The sequence below is a fragment of the Phocoena sinus genome, chromosome 5, assembly GCF_008692025.1.
Source record: "Phocoena sinus isolate mPhoSin1 chromosome 5, mPhoSin1.pri, whole genome shotgun sequence".
Lineage (NCBI taxonomy): Eukaryota > Metazoa > Chordata > Mammalia > Artiodactyla > Phocoenidae > Phocoena > Phocoena sinus.
In genome coordinates this window covers 30,288,081-30,307,757 of record NC_045767.1, presented here as the reverse complement: position 1 = coordinate 30,307,757, position 19,677 = coordinate 30,288,081, and the positions used below count along the sequence as shown (strand labels likewise).

Genomic DNA, 19,677 nt, shown 5'->3' with positions numbered 1-19,677 from the left:
AAAACAATTTTGTTGTGAATGGGGAAATATTAATAACAATTTTAAAATTTGATTTTACAGAAAATATGCGAGATAGAGAAAAATGTTTCGGGAATGGCAATAAATTGGATCAATGAAGAACTTATTTGGTCAAATCAACAGGAAGGAACCATTACAGTAACAGATATGAAAGGAAACAATTCCCGTGTTCTCTTAAGTGCCTTAAAATATCCTGCAAATATAGCAGTTGATCCAGTAGAAAGGTAAATGCTGCTGGTTTTGGACATTGAAATATATTTCAAAATCTGAAATTCATGGAATCATGACATTTTGACTTAAAGAGACCTCCTGATTGAGACCAAGACTCTCTTTTACAATGCACAAACACCACTTTCAATAGGGCGTTTGCCTGGGTTTGAGGCAGGCTTGCTCTACCAGTAGCACTCTTGACTACCATGGTTTCCTGCTAGAGAAGCATAATTCTCCTTCTAACTTGAAATCACACAGAATTGCCATAACAGGGCAATAAATATTTGTTGAATTGAATTTTCATTCAAAATAGTCAAACTCATCCTGTGTAGACAGCCGGGGATTACTGAAAAACTGAGAGAAGTCAGCCATTTCAGTGACCTTACATTCAATTATGTGTCTACGTGATGTGTTTGCCCTCAGGTTTATGTTTTGGTCTTCAGAGGTGGCGGGCAGCCTTCACAGAGCAGATCTTGGTGGTGTGGAAGTGAAGCTTCTGTTAGAGACATCAGAGAAAATAACAGCTGTGTCACTGGATGTGCTTGAGAAACGGCTCTTTTGGATTCAGTACCATAGAGAAAGAAGCAATTCTCGTATTTGTTCCTGTGATTATGATGGAGGTTCCGTCCATTTTAGCCAACATCACACACAGTAAGTTTTGCTTTTGGTATAAAATAACACAATTGCCATTCGAAGTTTGTGTGATAAATGAATGTTACTTTTGTCAGCTAAACTGGTGTAGTGGTTTAGTACAGATTTGGGAGTCCAAAACCTTGAGCTCAAGTCCCAGATTTACTATTTATTAGGTGAGTGACTTGGGCAGGTTACACAACTTCTCTCATCCTGTTTCCTTTAATGTGGGTGTCGGAGTAGGGAGGGAACAAAAAGTGCCCACTGAACTGAAATGGTATTTTGAGACTGAACAACAAGGCAGGCGGCTCCATGTAAGCAATGGATCAGTATATTATAGGGTAACTTTCTCAGAGGGTGGGATTGGGTGGGCAGCGATCCAGAGCATTTGTAGCTGCACTGCACACTCCCAAGGGGCCACTGAGACAATTTTACAGTTAACTTAGGGTATGGGGATATGTGCTTGGAAACAAGTGCATTCCTCAGTCAAGATTTATTCCTAGGTCTTGTGGGTGCTGGAAATATGGCAGTGAAGGTCTTCATCATTTTATGGGGACTAAGAGAGCGTAGAGGCCACCCAATCCTAATGATTATTAATCAATATCTATTATTTACAAAGCCCTTGACAACAGAGAAGTTATCTACTGCACAGTGCGGTCCTGGGTAGGGTCAGCGGAAGGATAGGAGGAATTGTACAGGCCCAAGATGGCATCAGTTATGCTGAGAGCCATACAGTGGGGATAATAATAGGATGTATTTCTTGGGATTGTTGTGAAGATTAAGTAAAGAAACACAAATAAAAATAATTAACAGAGTATTTGGCATATAATAAATTTTCACATGCTGGTTATAGGTATTCATTTTGGAATTACTATGTCATATGTTTTGTGAAGCATCTGTCTTTCGTTTGACTTGCTGTCTTGCCAGCAACTGACTCTAGCTTGTGGCAAGAGGAAGCAATTAGTTGTGCAAAATTGACACAACCTGAAGTCCACTCTTTTTTTTTTTTTTTTTGCGGTACACGGGCCTCTCACTGTTGTGGCCACTCCCGTTGCGGAGCACAGGCTCCGGACGCACAGGCTCAGCGGCCATGGCTCATGGGCCCAGCCGCTCCGCGGCATGTGGGATCTTCCCGCACCAGGGCACGAACCCGCGTCCCCTGCACCAGCAGGTGGACTCTCAACCACTGTGCCACCAGGGAAGCCCTGAAGTCCACTCTTATCCTGTTCCTGATTTCCTCCCTATTTTATTTTCACCACACTTATGTGCTGGGAGGCAAAAGAATGAGAATAGATCTGGAACTAAAAATCGTATCCTATTAATTCAGATTATGGCTACATAAAAATTTAAACTTAATATCTGTTTCTAACCCTAAATGGGAAACAATTGAAAACGTAGGTGATTAAAATTCAGACAATAAATTGAAATGAAGTGAAACTCTAATAAGCCCAGAAGAAATGTCCTGCCATTCTTTATGTGTTTTTCCTGTTGTTTTTAGGCACACTATTTTTGCGATGTCCCTTTTTGGTGATCGTATTTTCTATTCAACATGGAAAAAGAAGACAATTTGGATAGCTAACAAGTACACTGGGAAGAATATGGTCACCATTAACCTCAGTCCGTCATTTGTACCTGGTGGAGTTAAAGTAGTGCATCCACTCGTACAGCCCAAGGCAGAGGGTGATCCTTGGGCACCTGGTGAGTCATCTTTGATCTCAAACAGAGTCTGGCATAGTCCCCAACTTGCTCAAGATAGATACTTAGGAGTCATCCTTGATTTCTCCCACTGCCTCACCCTCAACTTCCAATGTACCGCCAAATCCTTTCCATTCTACCTCCTAAATACATCTCAAATGTCCACTCCCCACTCCCCCAGCTGCCACCACCATAGTCCAAACAGCCAGCATATCTTGTCTGGCCTATTGTAGCAGCTACTTAATTAATCTTCCTGTTTTCTCCTCTTGCCTTTACATAGTAAATCTGATCTGTTAACCCCCCTGCTTAAAATCTTTCAAAAGCTTTCCTTTGCATTTAGATCGAAATTTAACATTTAACCAGGCCTACCAATATTTGACCAATTTGATCCAGCATCTTTTCCTCCTCCCCTCACTGGACTCTAACACAAGTCTTCCTGGAGTTCTTCAGACATGCCAAGCTCCTTCATACCTTTGGGATTTTGCAGTCACTCTTCTCTCTGCCTAGACTTCTCTCCAGTTCTGAGCTTAACTGTCATGTCCTCAGGTAGGCCTTCTCTGGTCCTCCGAGCAAAGTAGGCCCTTTCACCTCCTATCTTTCTCTCGATAGATATTCACTGAACTCATCAAACGTGGAATTACGTACCACTTTGCTTTCTTTTTGATTTTCTCTCCCACTTGATTATAAATGCCATGCATGCAGGGACCATATCTGACGGATGGATGGACAGATTGATGTAAACCACCCTATATTCAGTGGTTATTTATTTATTTATAAAAAATTAGTAAAATAAATGGATTAACTGAATCTAGTCATAGTCCCAAATTTCTACGTTCAAATGCAGTCTTCTCTGAATTCTGCTGAAGGACGAAGGGAACAAAAAGTGCCCATTGAACCGAGGAAGCATCTTAAGACCAAAAAATGAGGCAGGCAGCTCCGTATAATCAGTGGATTGATTTATTATAGAGTAACTTACAGGGTGGGATTGGAATTGGGCAGACAACGATCTGGAAGCATTCACAGCTTTACTCTGCACTGCCGAGGGGCCACTGGGACAATTTTGTAGTTAACCTGGGGTATGGGGGTACGTGCCTGGAAGCAATGTTTATGAATGGGTCACTAGACTCATGGGTGCCAGGAATATGTCAGGGAAGGTTTTCATCATTGTTTGGGGACTAAAAGAGTATAGAGGCCACCTGGTCCTTATGATTATTACCTACAAAGCCCTTGATGACAGAGAAGTGATTCACTGCACAGCACAGTCCTGGGTAGGGTCAGCAGAAGGACAGGAGAAACTGTAAGGGCCCAAGATGACGTCAGTTATGCTAACAGGCGTACAAATTCCTTCACATATAATCTTTTTTTTAGGTAGACTATTTTGATATGGCTTATATACCACATAAATTATGTTACACTAACATCTGTCTTTATGTAAAAATTTTATTTCAAGAGGGCTTTAAAATATATTTAATTTCATCTGCAACTAGCCTTGTGAGTTTCCAAAATAAAGATGGAATTGTTTGTTTTCTCTTCTTTCTACCTGTTGGATGCCACTAGGATTTGGTAATAATGTGGGACATGGTAGGGACTATAAGTCCCTCCCACAATTAGCGTATAAATGGGTTTGTACCTGCCCTCGACATAGCTCCTGAAGAGAGCTGTAGGGACTGAACAGATAACAGGCGTGAGACTGTCAAAGGGAGGTTAGAATCTAGGGGGAATTGACATTGTTATTTCTTATATCCTCAGGCAGGTAACTAATAGTACAAATTCTTTTAATCTATTTCTTTAAAAAACTTAGATAGAAACTATAATTTCACTTGTGTGATGACTATACTTTCAATGCAAGAGATGAGAAACTGCAAGGACAAATTCCTAGAGATGAAGCATTTGTTCAGGCAAGTTGTTTTTTTTTAACTCACTTATTTGAATTTAAAAAGCAAGAGTTGTGGTAAACAATTCAGCTGTGGCTTGAGCACAACATTAAAGAACAACAACCAAGTAGCAAGACTATAGAATAGATGGTGACCATATTCCACACATAAAGGCAGTGCATCTGATATACTGCCAGTTACCTTACATGGGAAATTTCGACTCAAGCTCAGATGCAGCTTATTGTCCAAGTGGTGATGAATAGAATAAAATTAGAACCAACAACCATAATACTATGAATAATTATTGGTCTCATTCACAGGAGTTAGAGATATATCATCATCATCATCACTATCTCTTACATTTATATGTAACCTCCTAATTTCCAAAGTATTTTCTTGGGCATTATCATATTGGTTTGCCACTGCAACATTGTGAGACAGAAAGGTCCTCAATTATTGTACTCAGTTCATAATTGAAAAATATGAAGCCTAGAGAAATAGAGTGACTTTTCCAGGATTACACACCTTGTAAATGATGGATTCTGGAAAAAATTCCTGTCTGTCAGTTTAGTGTTCTTTCTACCATAAACAGGTAAGCTCTTCAGAGTCCTTCACTATTACTTGGACTCTTTGGTGGGGAGTTCAAATAGGATATTGAAAGCATGAATTTCAGGAGAAAATCTACAATGATGCATATAGAACAATGTGGCAAATAATAGAATTTGATTGGAAAGACGGTGCCAGCTGCAGAGCTACAGGCAAACCTGGAATCTAGAAGGCAGTTGGCACTGGAGATACTGGCTTTAGTTATTGATCAAAGGATGGGCTTCATATGAGGTCCAAGTGCAAAGGATTTTTGATTTCAAGAGCACTGTTACTTTGGCTATCATCAAATAGGTTTAAATTGTTTTAGTGTCATGTACAGCAGAAATTCTTTACCTGAGATTTAGGGTTGTGAAGCCCTTGATTGTATATGTTAGATGAAGATATGCAATTGTCCGTCTAGGGAGATGGTACCTAACTTCCATCAGGTTCTCAAAGTACCTGATAGCCTTCACATTTAAAGATGTACTTCTGGGCTTCCCTGGTGGCACAGTGGTTGAGAGTCTGCCTGCCGGTGCAGGGGACGCGGGTTCGTGCCCCAGTCCGGGAAGATCCCACATGCCGCGGAGTGGCTGGGCCCGTGAGCCATGGCCGCTGAGCCTGTGCGTCCGGAGCCTGTGCTCCGCGATGGGAGAGGCCACAGCGGTGAGAGGCCTGCGTATCGCAAAAAAAAAAAAAAAAAAAAAGATGTACTTTTCTGGAGGCCGGTTAATTCCTGCTGAAGAATAGGCTCACAATTGTAGCTCTTCTGGCAAAGTGAACAGTAGTAGTACCTTGGTTTGCAAGGCATTTAGTAGTGAGACTATTTCGGTGAGGAGATAGCTGAGAAAAATCATGTAACTTGGTTGATATTATTTTTGTTATAAAATATATGTATTTATACAAGTAAGAGGACCAACAAACTTACCTCATGAAAAATGCCTAAACTATCATTTATCAAAATGTTCTCCAAACACTAGTTCTGTAAGCGTTATTTGGAAGGAAGAAACATTTTAGGGTCAGATGATTTAGACAGACTGGGTTAAATAAAGTTAAGCAGGTTGTTTTTTTCTCAAGTGATTTCTCAGAACCACTCAGACGGTTATGTGCACTGTTAATTTCTAAGGGCCGTATAACCTGTGGCATTTTTCTATTTTATTTCCTATGCAGTAGCCTGTTTGACTCCTGAATATATTATTTTTAGTCCAGACCTCTTTCTTGAGATATAGACAAATGAAGGGGTGGGGGGTGGGGGAAACCTGAGGCATAGTGAGAGCTAAGCTGCAGAAAAAAAGTGATTTCAAACATTGGGGATTTATTCATAATATACAAAAGGGAGCAGCCCTGATGAAGACCAAGGAGCAAGGGTGGGGCTTACAAAGGCAAAGCCACAGAGCTCCACCAGGAAGAGCATTGTATCAGTTTAAACAAGTCCTTGTTTGTCCACGGCTTGTCCATTGGGATTGGCTGGTTGTAGAGGAGTTCGAGGCAGCAGGTTGATGAGCCCAAGTCGAGGTAGTAGAGCCACAGTTTCAGCATCAGGCTGGTTTTCTGATGATTCTGACCTATTTCCTGAGAGTAGTCACTCTGGTGCCTTCTCTTGCAGTCTGCTTCCTCCAGGATCAGGGTCCTGCTGGGGCCACGTCGGATGTACACATTCAGGCTCAGCACAAGTTTCCTTCTCAAGGCCCACATGTTCACCTGCCTTCTGAGCATTTCTACTTGGATTTCTTGCAAGTGCTTCAGGAGCAAAGGAAATAACTGACCCACTCACTTTCCCCTCCCTTCTCCCCAGCTTCTCTCCCTCCAGTGTCCCTACTTTGGTGAGTAGCATTCTACCTCCACCTCGACAGGCAGAAATCTAGGAGTTGCCCTTTCCTCCCTCTTTCTCATTCCAACACCATGAAATCAATTTCCAGCTCCTGACAATTCTACTACCTACCATCTAACCACTTGGGCCCCTCTCAGAGCTCTCCATCCCTGGTGTCCACTTAATTCATGTCCCCCACCTCCCTTTTCCACGCTGCAGGGAGTATAACCCTTCAAAACGAAGAACCCAATCGTGTCGTTCCTGGGTTAAAATCAGTTGTCAACTCTCAATTGCCAATAATAAAACCCAGTCTTTTTATCTAACTGGTTCACGGGGTACCCCGTTCATTTCTCAGCTTCCACTCTCACCATTTTCTGCATTAAAGTCTGGGCTGCCGCCATCCTCAAAGATTTGATTTCCTCCAGGGAGGCACGCTTGCTCTCTCCAGCCTTTCGGCATGTTCTGGAACGCTCTTTCTTTTCTTTATTTTTTTTTTGGCCACACGGCTTGTGGCTCTCAGTTCCCGACCAGGGATTGAACCTGGGCCATGGCGGTGAAAGCCCTGAATCCTAACCAGAGGGCCACCAGGGAACTCCCCGGGAGCACTCTTTCTAATTCTCGGCAGTGGCTTACTCTTCGTCCTCTGAGAAACAGCTCCAATATCACTTCTTTTCAGGAACACTTTCCCTGACCTCAGAGCCTCAGTAGCTATTTGCAGAAAATAGCAGATTTCCCCTGTTACAGGGCACTTATCATGTTTTGCCATAATCATCTGTCTTCCTCAGCTTCCTTTGTCCTATGAGGACACAGAATACAACTCTCCATTGTACTCCCAGTGCCTAGAGGACATTTAATAAACCATAGTTGGAAAAAAAAAAAGACTGAGAAAAACACCCTTTGGTACCCTCTCCCTGCTAAATAATACCACGAGGAGCAAGTTCTAAAGATATTTAATATCTGAATACGTGTTGCCTTTCTTCCATGTTGTAAGCCCCTGCCCTTGGCCAGACAGTCTTCAGCGAGCCTGCTCCCTTTTGTATAGTTATGAATAAATCCAAGTGTTTTAAATCAGTTTTCTCTGCAGCAGATCTTTGCAGCTTAACTCTAGGGAGAGTCTTTTTCAGAGTCTTTTAGACTCTTTTATGCTTCATTCTTTTTCTTCTTTCTTTTCATTAAGTGGTCTAGGTTTGAACCCAGGCAGACTGACACCATGCTGCCTCCCCAGCTACCCTCTCACTATTGTCTAGCTTCCTATCTTAGGTTTGCCTTAATTGTTTTGGTATAACCTGTCATTTGGCATATTCTTGTCTATCCATGGCCTGCTGGTGGTTAAAAGCTTCAGTTTGCACAGATTATGGGGCCCAAACCTTATTTTTTTCTCTTTTAAAATTTTTTTCCACTTCAGGAACTCAGAAAATCAATCTCTTTCTCTCTCCATCTCTCTCTTTGTCTCTCTCTCTCACTCACACACACACACACACACACACACTCCTCCTCCTCTGGCGCTCTGAAAAGAGACACAGAGTTGATCTCACATTTTTGTTGTCATGATTAAACTTATTAGACAACAGTGTTCTGGCTGCCCTGACACCTATACTGTTAGAGTTGTCCCTCAGTATCCACGGGGATTTGTTCAGACTCTGGCCAATACCAAAATCCGAGAGTGCACTAGTCCCTTATAAAATAGTGTAGTATTTGCATATTACCTAACGTCCTTCCTTATACTTTAAATCATCTCTAGATTACTTATCATACCTAACACAATATAAATACTATGTAAATAGTTGTAAATACTATGTAAACAGTCTCTGGCACAAGGCAAATTCAAATTTTGTTTTTTGAAACTTTCTGGAATTTTTTTAAAGAATATTTTTGATCCACGGTTGGTTGAACATGCAGATGTGGAACTCATGGATACAAAGGGCAGACTGTATATGAATCTCATAAGCCAGTGTGGGAACTTCTTTGTATACAGTGTTAATGGCATTATTTCAAGCTCAACATTTAGAGAATTTGCAACTACAGTTTTACTGCTCACAGATGTTCTTTTGTAAAAGGTGCAAACAATTTCGCTTTCTTCTGTGATTCTTTAAAATGTAGATTCCAGTTTTAAGCTCATAAGAGAATTTCAAAAGCGTCTTCTTTGGAAAATGAAGCACATCTGTCATCAACACTGTTTAAAATACTTTGCATTCATTTCATGCAGAAAAATGTTGCTGAATTTCTTTAATTCTGAGAGTTCCTGAAGGAGAACTGTCTCCGCCTAGAAGTGTACCTGCTTATGGAAGTGACTAGGGTAGCTAAAACTGCCCAGGTGGGACTCTGATTCACTTTGATTACATTGCTGGGGTTTCTACTGTAAAACCTTGGTTTTTTTGATACCTCTAGAAAAGAATCATCCTAGATATATGAATATTATTTTCACATAATTTTTTCTTAAAATGTAAATATTGTGGTAAAGTACACAGAACATAAAATTTATCATCTTAGCCATTTTTAAGTGTACGGTTAGGTGGCATCAAGTACATTCACAGTTTTTGTGCAACCATCACCACCATTAATCTCCATAAATCTTATCATCTTGTAAAACTGAAACTCTACACCCATTAAATGAGAACTCCCCATTTCTGCCTGTCCTCGGCCCCTGGCAACCACCATTCTCCTTTCTGTCTCTGTGATTTTGACTACTACTCTAAGGACCTCATATAAGTGTAATCATACAATATTCCTCTTTTTGTGACTGGTTTATTTCACTCAGCATAATGTCCTCAAGATCCATCTGTTTTGTAGCTTGTGTCAGAATTTCTTTCCTTTTTAAGGCTGAATAATAACCCACTGCATGTGTATATCACATTTTGCTTATCTGTTTCTCCTTTGATAAACACTTGGGTTGCTTCCATGTTTTAGCTATTGGGAATAATGCTGCTACAAACATGGGTCTGCAAATATCTTTTTGAGATGCTGCTTTTAATTCTTTTGAACATATACTCAGAAGTGAATTGTTGGATCATACGGTAATTTTACTTTTAATTTTTTGAAGGCCCATTATACTGTTTTCCACAGCGGCTGTACTAGTTTACATTTACACCAACAGTGCACAAGGATTCCAATCTCTCCCTATCCTCATCTACACTTATATTCTGTTTTCATATAGTTTAAATTATCAGTTCAAACACCCAAAGCTCTGTTATTTATTACAGAAATCTTAGCAAATTATGGATTTCTGTACTTCCTAACATATTTATAGTTATTGACATTTTTTCAATGATGAGGGTCACATTTACAAAGATACACGTCATTGGGGCAAGAATAGGACTGATTTGAGGCAAAGCTGGGTTTTTTAAAAAATTAATTAATTATTTTTGGCTGCGTTAGATCTGTTGCTGCACGTGGGCTTTCTCTAGTTGCGGTGAGCGGGGGCTACTCTTCGTTGCAGTGCGCAGTCTTCTCATTGTGGTGGCTTCTCTTGTTGTGGAGCACGGGCTCTAGGCATGCAGGCTTCAGTAGTTGTGGCACATGGGCTCAGTAGTTGTGGCTTGCGGGCTCTAGAGCTCAGGCTCAGTAGTTGTGGCGCACGGGCTTAGTTGCTCCGAGGCATGTAGGATCTTCCTGGACCAGGGCTCGAACCCATGTCCCCTGCGTTGGCAGGCGGATTCTTAACCACTGCGCCACCAGGGAAGCCCAAAGCTGGGTTTTTAATTCAGGTTTGCCCTGACACCAATGGCTGCCATGTGAAGTGCCTTTTAAATACTTGGAATGGCTCTTCATCAATTTTCTATCTTTCTTGCTGTTGTCTCTTTCTTCTTGCTGGTTTCCATATGCCTGGCTCTGGCCTCTTTAGTTTGAGACTTTTTCCTGCCATTCATTTGTTGAGGAACCCAGATCATTTGTCCCTTAGAATTTCCCACATTCTGGATTTTTCAGATTCTATCCCTGTGGTGTCATTTAACGTGATTCTGTTTTTCCTATACACTGGTAGTTTTAGCCTAGAAGCCTTATCAGATTCAGATTTTTTGCAAGAGTACTTTATAGGTGGCACTGCGGGTAGTACCGCATGCTTCCTAGTGACCACGCCAGAGGGCATGTAGTGGCTGGGTCTCCATTCTTTTTGTGATGTTCAAGATTCATCAGTGGTTCAGGTGTTGCCAGCCTGGTCTGTTCATTATAGAGTTTCCTATCAGCCTTTTGTGTAATGGCTTTACAAGCTATTAATTGTCATTGCTTAGAGGCATTTTTTCATTAGAGGTTTGAAGTAATGACATTCTAATTCTATCATTGCTTATTAGTTGAATAACTTTTCCACATCAGCTCTATGATTTCCCTGAGGAGCATCTTTTATAGGAAATGTAAATTAAATGCTTGATTTAATCTTTCCCTTAATTTATCTGTTTTCAGAATAAAGGGTTAGTATATCCTCCAGAGGTGACCTTCTTTTAAAAAAAGCATCTTTATAAATTCAAGGATGTAAAAAATATTTGAAATGTTTCTATTCATTGCAGTTATTATCATTTTCACACTCAGATTATGCCGTCTTTCTCCAGGAGGAGCCCTGAGATAAGGCTTCTAGTTGTGGGAAAGATGACCAGTAACTAACCCTTGGTGGTCTAGAATGCTGGGCTGAGGCTGTGCCTGGGCTCAGCAAGAAAGAACATTGGGATCATGTAGCCACTCCTGCTAGTGGGGAATGCACTGTGGATGGGGGTGGTAGCAATGGGAGCGGACGCCTCTACACCTTGTGTTTGCATCTTCATGCTGTGGACTGGCCAAGCTCCTCAGAAATAGGTCTGAAATAAGGAAAGACTGAGTGGGCCTGAGGGGTGCATCTGAGAGTAAAAGGCATTTATTTTTTAACTGCTCAGAGGCTCTTGATTTGTTTACTTTCTTTTTGTTTTTAAGATTTTTTTAAAGTGGTCCATTTTAAAAAATCTTTATTGAATTTGTTACAATATTGCTTCTGTTTTATGTGTTGTTTTTTGGCCACTGATGCATGTGGGATCTTAGCTCCCTGACCAGGATCAAACCCACACCCCCTGCATTGGAAGGAGAAGTCTTTTAACCACTGGACCACCAGGGAAGTCTCTATTTCTTTACTTTCTGATTCTTAGGTTTAGATGGATAAGGATACCAAGTAGCTAAGTTCTGGCTAAGTGATTTTTTTTTTTAAACTATAATTAGGAATTCCAATAGCACAGAATAACCATTCTCGTTTCTTCCTTCTTATTTTCTATTAACAAAGAAGAATAAACTTCTATATTACACAGTTTGGGAAGTTTTTTGGGGAAGGTGAGGGAGTCATTTATTCAGGGAACTCACTAATGAAAAAGATAATAAATAAATAAAACAAAAATCATAGACATTTATAGAAAAATATATTGTATATATAATTTATATATTTTATTATACATAAAATATATAGCATAACATATTAATATGTTAATATATTAACTTTATTATGTATCAGTATATAATGGTCTATATTAATATATAATATGAATAATATAAATATATATATTTCTATAAAAACCCATAATTATATTTTATATATATACATAAGTATATACATATACACAAACACACATATTATGTACATTAAAGAGGTGAGGTCTGTCATTGAAGACTTGAGCTCAAGTCCCACCCCTACCCCTTATTACCTATATGTGATCCTTAAGATACTATTTCGTAATCTGTAAAATGGAAGACAACAATTACTCTGCGTAGCTCAAGGGCTTGTTATAAAAATTACATGTGATAATGTAAATGCTTTATAAAATGTTATTCAAAATTTTAACTATTGGGGGCGCTAAATATTTAGTTAAAAGAATGATTCAAGTGAATGGGTTCAAATGGAAGAGACTAGAAAGGCTTTGTTGATGAGGTGAGTCTGACACTGAATTTGAGGTAGAGAGAAAGGTGTGATCAGTGGAAAGAGGCAAGGCTCGGGAATCCCACGTGTGTTGTTTCAGAAGTGCGCCGGGGTAAAATCTATAGTTTGCTTGGCTATAGCAAAGCTCACGAGCGCTTGTGAGTTGGGCAGTTATTGAAGGCGCAGTTGGTGGTGGACATTAAACTCCATGATTTAGGAGCTTTTAATTTGATCCCAAAGGTAATTAGGCTCCACTGCTGGGCTCTGGGAGGGGGGTTACCTGAGGTCAGCAGCAGCATTCTGAGTGCTAGCTTCAGCCTCATTTGAAGCTAAAGAACAGCAGATTAAGGAGATTAAACAAAATACAGCCCTCAATCCTCTATGTTTTGCCTCTTCCTAAAATGACCTTTTAAGTGTTTAGTGTCTGAATTGGGGTCACATCATCAGCACAGCCATTCAGAGACGAATAGTGATTGCTTTCCTGCCTATGTTCATCATTGAATAGTAATGTATGTTGTTATTAAGTATCATTAAAACCATCATCAGTATGGGATAGTGGAAAGAATACCGACCATCTATTTGAGTTCTAACTCTGAGGTTGACTGGAAATTCAAGGAGAAACCAAATAAAGGAGTTAAGTTGCAGGTTTCATGATCACAGGTTTTTGTGCATGTATTCCAGATGTTTGTAGCACCGCTGTGTTGTAAAAGGCACCAGGTTAGGTACTATTGGAACTATGAATGTGAATGGGATGCACGCTTTATCCTCAAAAGCTTACTGATTAATGTACATGTATATATAGAATTATGATGATGTTGATAATAAGAACAAACAGAAGAACAGGTAAGAGGTTGTAGAAAAGTACAAAAAAAAGATAACATTGGATCTAGATGAAGAACAGAGCAATTTCCTGTACCCTAGACACTAATTGTTTTCTCCATAAATCAGTTTGAATCTCCATTAACATATCATAAGCAGGTATTAAGGTTTGAGAATCTTTAGAGGTATAAATTTAGAGGAATTTACAACAAACATTTGATTCTGTATAGAACCATATTTTTAAGTGAGGGAATCTCAGAGAATATCTACGTCAACACTTTTATTTCATGGAAACTGAAGTCAAAGGGATAAGGTGATTTTATGTAAAAGGCAGAACTCAGTTTTCCCAATTCTTAATGCAGTGGTCGTCTATCATACTGGGTTTGGAAAGATTTTTATAAGGGATATTTACAGGAAGCATAATCTCTCACTTTTTGGTTACCTCAAGAAAGTAGTAGCACTTTGGTGCTATTAAAAGGCTATTAAAAGGTACTATTAATCAGGCCTTTCTGGATTTTTGTTGTTGTTAATTTGTAAACGTTATAAAAAATACAGTTAAGACAATCACATGTTCTTTTTCAGAAATTTGAATTAGATACATTTTGTCTCCAGTACATTTGTGAGTTTCTGACTTTAGTCCTTTACTTTAAAAATTGGAGTCATTTTGTTTTTAATTTTCTGAATTAAAATTTTGATATGTGAAGCATGTAAGAACATGAAAACAATGTTACTAAACATGCATAATTGGCATAAAAACCGTGGACAAGAAACAAAATTTTTGGAATCAATATCCAAAAACTATTCAGTGTAGGGCTTCCCTGGTGGCAGAGCGGATAGGAATCTTCCTGCCAATGCAGGGGATACGGGTTCGTTCCCTGGTCTGGGAAGATCCCACATGCCACGGAGCAACTAGGCCAGTGCACCACAACTACTGAGCCTGCGCTCTAGAGCCCCCGAGCCACAACTACTGAAGCTGTGCCCCTAGAACCCGTGCTCCGCAACGGGAGGGGCCGCCGCAGTGAGGGGCGCGTGCGCTGCGGGGAAGAGTAACCCTTGCCCACCGCAACTAGAGAGAGCCCGCGCACAGCAACGAAGATCCAACGCAGCCAAAAATAAATAACTTAAAAAAACTTTTTTAATTATAAAAAAAACTATTCAGTGTAAATCTTAACTGACTTAGTTGATAATATTCCAACAGTATTAAATAATTGTGCATGTAATTCTATCAAGAGATCTGAATAAACAAGTTTAAAATAACTGAAGAAATAACACAGATTAGCTAAAAGGAGGCATACATAACTGAGATGAAAGTGGGATATTCCATTAGTACTTTAGGTCAGTGTCTCTCAAAGTGTGGTGTAAAGACTCCAGCGTCAGAATCATTCCAGAATCCTGTAAGAGTGAGCCTTTCCCTTGATGTATCAAATCAGAATCTCTGGAGGGTGACATGCCCTCCAGGTGGTCTCAAGGTACATTAGAAACATTTTCAAGGGGGCAAGAATACGTTTCTAATGTGTGATGCTTTGTCGGTCAAGAAAAGTGTTTAGTAACTTGAAGTAGAAGGAGAGGGGTAGAGTCAGAGTGAGGGGCACCTTTCTAAGTAGACAGAGACCAGAGAAACAGACCTGCATGGGGGACGGTCTCAGCCTCGTGCACTACTGTGCTCAGGCTCTCGCCAGCTTGTTTCTTGTGTCTTTCACGGCAAGGCTGTGTTTTTAGTGGGCTCCTCCCCTTACTCACAGGCTCTCACTGATCTCAGCTATGCCAGGTCTCCTGGTGCCTGACCCCGGTCCTCTTCCCCTGCCGTCACCTATTGCCAGAGCTCTGGCCTCCATAACTACATGCACCTTGAGAGCTGCCCTCAAATTCAAGCTTACCTCTGCATTTACAGAGCATTTCACAAAGTCATTATTAAAATTGGCAAAACTGAGAAGGAACAAAATTCGAACAGGGATATATGTGTTACTAGTTTAGCCCTTGACTCTGGCTTTGAAAACCAAAGGTACCAAGTTGGCCATTTGTTGTTCAATGTATTATTTGGCTAATTTAATCCAAGCACCTATCTTACTGAGCAGATTTTACTATTTGCCCTGGGCTATTTTGTCACACGTGGAATGCCGGCAGCCATAAACTCAGAAACTTGGGGATAAGACAAATGGCAGTGGTATATACTGTCTGAAAGAAGTTGTTCTTTACATAATGATCCTAAAAACAGATAAATATATAGATCTGACCTATAAATATTATACTTAAGAAGAGATGTTCTTCATTTTGCAGCCTTTTTTGCTTCTTAAACAGATATTTCATTTTCAGCATTTCTGTTTATTGCCTTATTTATTTTTTAAATAAATAAATACTTTTGATAAAAGCAGGTCCAAAAGAAAAAGCTATTAAGTTGTGCTTAGTGTTCGTAACCCAAGGAACGACATCGCCAGGTAATTAGGACGTCCTGTCCCGAGAGCTACTGTAGGAGAGGTACAACTAGAGAAATAAATGGGCTTCGGAATGCTGAGTGATTTGGGCTAATGTTCGACCCTAGAGCAGTGCCACCTCCGTGAGGCAACACCCCTGCTGATGTCACGGGAAGATTAGAGTTCTTGGGAGCCATGAGGGGATCATGCACTGCCCCTGTCAAAACACACCTCCACTCCAAATTAACCGCCTTCTCTTTTAGATCAGAAACTCTGCAAACTGAGGAAAGGTAACTGCAGAAGCAGCATGTGTGGGCAAGAGCCTAAGTCCCATGTGTGCATGTGTGCGGAGGGATATGCTTTAAGCCAAGATGGAAAGAACTGTGAAGGTAATGTGTGGTGAGCGAACACAGCCCACCTGGGCCAGTGGCTGGTCTTCAGTGGGCAATCCAGAACCTCCATGTGGAACCAATTTCAAGTTTCCTCCTTTTTTCCCCCAGAAAAGCAATTTTATTTTTTCCCCAATTTTAAGCCCTTGTAACACTTTCAGGTCTCCTTTATATCTTGTGTTCCCAGATCAGATACTTTCAGAGGCTACTCAGGGATTGATATAAGGCAGGGATTCTCTGAGTGGACTCTACGGAGTTCTGTGGGTTTGACGGTGTGCAAAATGTCAGTATTGTCAGATTTTTTAGGGGAGTAGTTCCGTAGCTCTCAGAAGATCCTCAAAGGGTATGTGACTCCCACATCTCATCCCATAACTGTTTGGTAGGAATCTTGAGAAACTGCACCTTGGCTGGTTATCTTGGGCTCGTCCTATTGTGAGACTCCAGGCCCGATGTACTTAACCCAAGGAGAAATGCCATGTCCTTTCTCCTGGGACGTCCAGTGAGTTACTGATGAAAAGAATCCAATGGCTGCAACGTACATTGAGTGGAATTAGTTGGGGTGAGACTTCAGGTAAACGTGGCATCTGCCTGTTAACTGCAGTCCCCTGCTTACATGGGACCAGTGGGCGAGAGCCATAGCATAGAACAGTGATCTGGAAGCTAGGGAATGCTCCCATATTCAGGTGAAGGCCTCCTGTCAGCATTGAGAAAGTGAAGAGCAAAGCAGGGGGATGTCCTGCCCTTGTCAAGAACTTTCTAGGGTCCTTGCCTTAAATGGCTATACCTTTTCAGGGGAAATAGTACTACTTTATCCCAGGAGTAATTTTAATATGAAAATCTGTATTTGAAAGTATAAACTGTGACAGTTTAAGCCATGGCTTTCATGATAATTGAACTAATTTCTTTCATTCTTTGTTAGAGTAGCAAAAACAGTCTTGCCGTGGTCAGTTACAGAAGATCGAGGTGTGAGATACCCTACTTTTTGCTGACTTATTAGTGATACTACAATTTATTTTCAAAAAAACCATCTGACTGTTTTACTGTTGTTATGGTGTAGATGTCAACGAGTGTGCCTTTTGGAATCATGGCTGTACTCTTGGGTGTGAAAACATCCCTGGATCCTATTATTGCACATGCCCTGTAGGATTTGTTCTGCTTCCTGATGGGAAACGGTGTCACCGTAAGTCACAACAAGTATTTATTGCATTATTTCCTCCATTTTCACTGATGTTTCTAAGGTGGCTATGATCTGGGTTGGTGGTCCTCGATCAACAGCATGCATCAGGAGTACCTTGGAGTTTTATTTTGGTTTGTTTTTTAAAATGCGAATGACCAGACTCTATCCCGGACCTGTTAAATCAAAACCTCCAACAAGCATGTATTTATATATTTTACTGTTTATTTATCCATATTTCATTATATATCTCTGAAAGGTAAGCATGTAAAAAACATAATCATGATACACTATGACATCTAAAAAACTAGCTCGAATTCCCTAATATCTAATACCCAGTCCGTTTTCAGGTATAACCACAATACCGTTATCACAACTAAAAAAATTAACAATAATTCCCTAATAACATCAAATATCTAGTCAGTTTTCAAATTATCTTAAAAAGTTTTCAACAGTTGATTGGTTTGACTAGGTATCCAGACAAGCTCCATGTGTTATACTGATATTAGCTGATACCTCTCTCTCTTAACCTGCAGATTCCCTCTCCTCTTTTTTTCCCCTTGCAAGTAGTTGCTGAAGAAACTGTTTTTTTCCTGCAGAGTTTCTCACACTCTGGATTTTACTGAACACACTTCTAAGATGTCCCTGTCCTTCTCAAACTTGTAGTTAGATCTGCAGGCTTGATCAGATTAGGCTTTGAAATTTTGACAATAATACTTCATTGGTATGCTTATACTTCCATCAGGAGACACATAACATCTGGTTGTTTCTCCCTCTGTCATCCATTCTAAAGTTCCCCGATGGTCTTCTTCTTTTTTAAAAAAACAAACTCCGGACAGTTTTACCGAAGAAAAAATATGCACGATTTACTTTTCACCAGTCCATTCTGGCATTCTTCTAATGCTGTCAGAATCACCTGGGTCAATATTAGCCAGTGTGCATGTTACTGACCCTTTCCAGTCAGTCCTCACAAGGGTCCTCCTGCCCGGCATCGCTAGTGCCAATAGGACGAGACCGAGTTTGGTTCAGAAGCAAAGGAAAGCTTTATTACTGGACCAGAGATTGGAGAGATGTGAGCTCACCTCCATAGTACCCGCTCCCCTGACAGGCCGTGGGCAGGGCTGCTTTATAGGGTTCTCCACAGCTGGGAGGGGGCGGAGTTCCCCTTGGGCACACACAAGCGCGCTGCTCAGGCTCCAGCTCGCAGTGCTGGGTGCAGGGTCTCTGCACACGGCTGTCGCTGCCATGTTGAATCGAGGTGTCGAGCACAGTGCTTCTGCATACAGCCCGCTGAGCTGCAGTAACAGGTGCAGCAGTTCTGCGCTGGGAACTCTGATCCCATGTGTTAGACGCAAGGCCTCTGCACACGGCCCCCTACGTGCAACTGAAACGAGACTAAGCCCAAAGAAGAGGTTAGACCGTATCACCTAGATTCCATCTTATTTTTCCTCGAGGACCCTAGTGGGCTTTGCCAGTGACATACCTACTCTAGTATTTTCCACATGCTGTGCCCAATTCAATATTATTGCCACTGTAGTGGTGGCCACCAGTTTGGGCCAACATGGTGTAGTACTCTATTTCAGATTTCCACAGGGCTGGGCATTTGTTGGTGAGGATGACCAGTTTCTCTTTGCCTTGTCTGAACATTTCCAGAATCTGCTTGTACCTGCAGCACTTACTTTCCACTTTCTATAATGAGTTGGAGCGTAGAGTTCATCAGGCCCAGCAACTTTTTCGTCTTCTTTTCGGCCACCATTTTTCTGCCTTAGGGTGGGACTGCCCCCAACCAAGAGCAGCTGCCAAGACTGCTGGGAGCAAGAAAGAGCCCAGTCATCTTTCAGGGAATGGTTGTAGTGGCCATTAACACTCATTTCCTAGATTCATTATTTCATCGGGGGATTTGAATGATGATATCTAGTTCTAATATTTCTTTTTAATCATGAATTGTAATACCTTTATAAAAAGAATGTTCTCTCATTAACTATTTGGTGATTTCAAGATACAATTCTTACAGTTAAGGCAGTATAAATGATGAATTGTTTTCTCTTTGTTTACTTATATTTAGGATAATGGGTTGGTTCTTTAACACCTTCCAAAGGTGGCCAATGGGATTTTTTAATTTTATTTTTTATTGAAGTATAGTTGATTTGTAATATCACATTAGTTTCAAGTATACAGCAAAGTGATTCAGTTATACACATA

At 40.6% G+C, this 19,677-nt stretch overlaps 1 protein-coding gene and 1 pseudogene across 4 annotated transcripts in view; one reads left to right on the top strand and one right to left on the bottom strand.

The window, feature by feature from the left end:
* EGF (epidermal growth factor) overlaps nt 1–19,677 on the top strand; it is a 95,334-nt gene that overhangs the window by 26,311 nt on the left and 49,346 nt on the right. For all 4 annotated transcript variants that reach the window (XM_032633399.1, XM_032633401.1, XM_032633402.1 and 1 more), the window contains 5 exons: nt 61–242; nt 652–879; nt 2,357–2,556; nt 16,176–16,301; nt 17,359–17,481. In XM_032633399.1, coding sequence (XP_032489290.1) covers nt 61–242; nt 652–879; nt 2,357–2,556; nt 16,176–16,301; nt 17,359–17,481 — 859 coding nt within the window. The remainder of the gene's footprint in view (nt 1–60; nt 243–651; nt 880–2,356; nt 2,557–16,175; nt 16,302–17,358; nt 17,482–19,677) is intronic.
* On the bottom strand, nt 17,572–19,231 carry LOC116754610 (annotated as a pseudogene).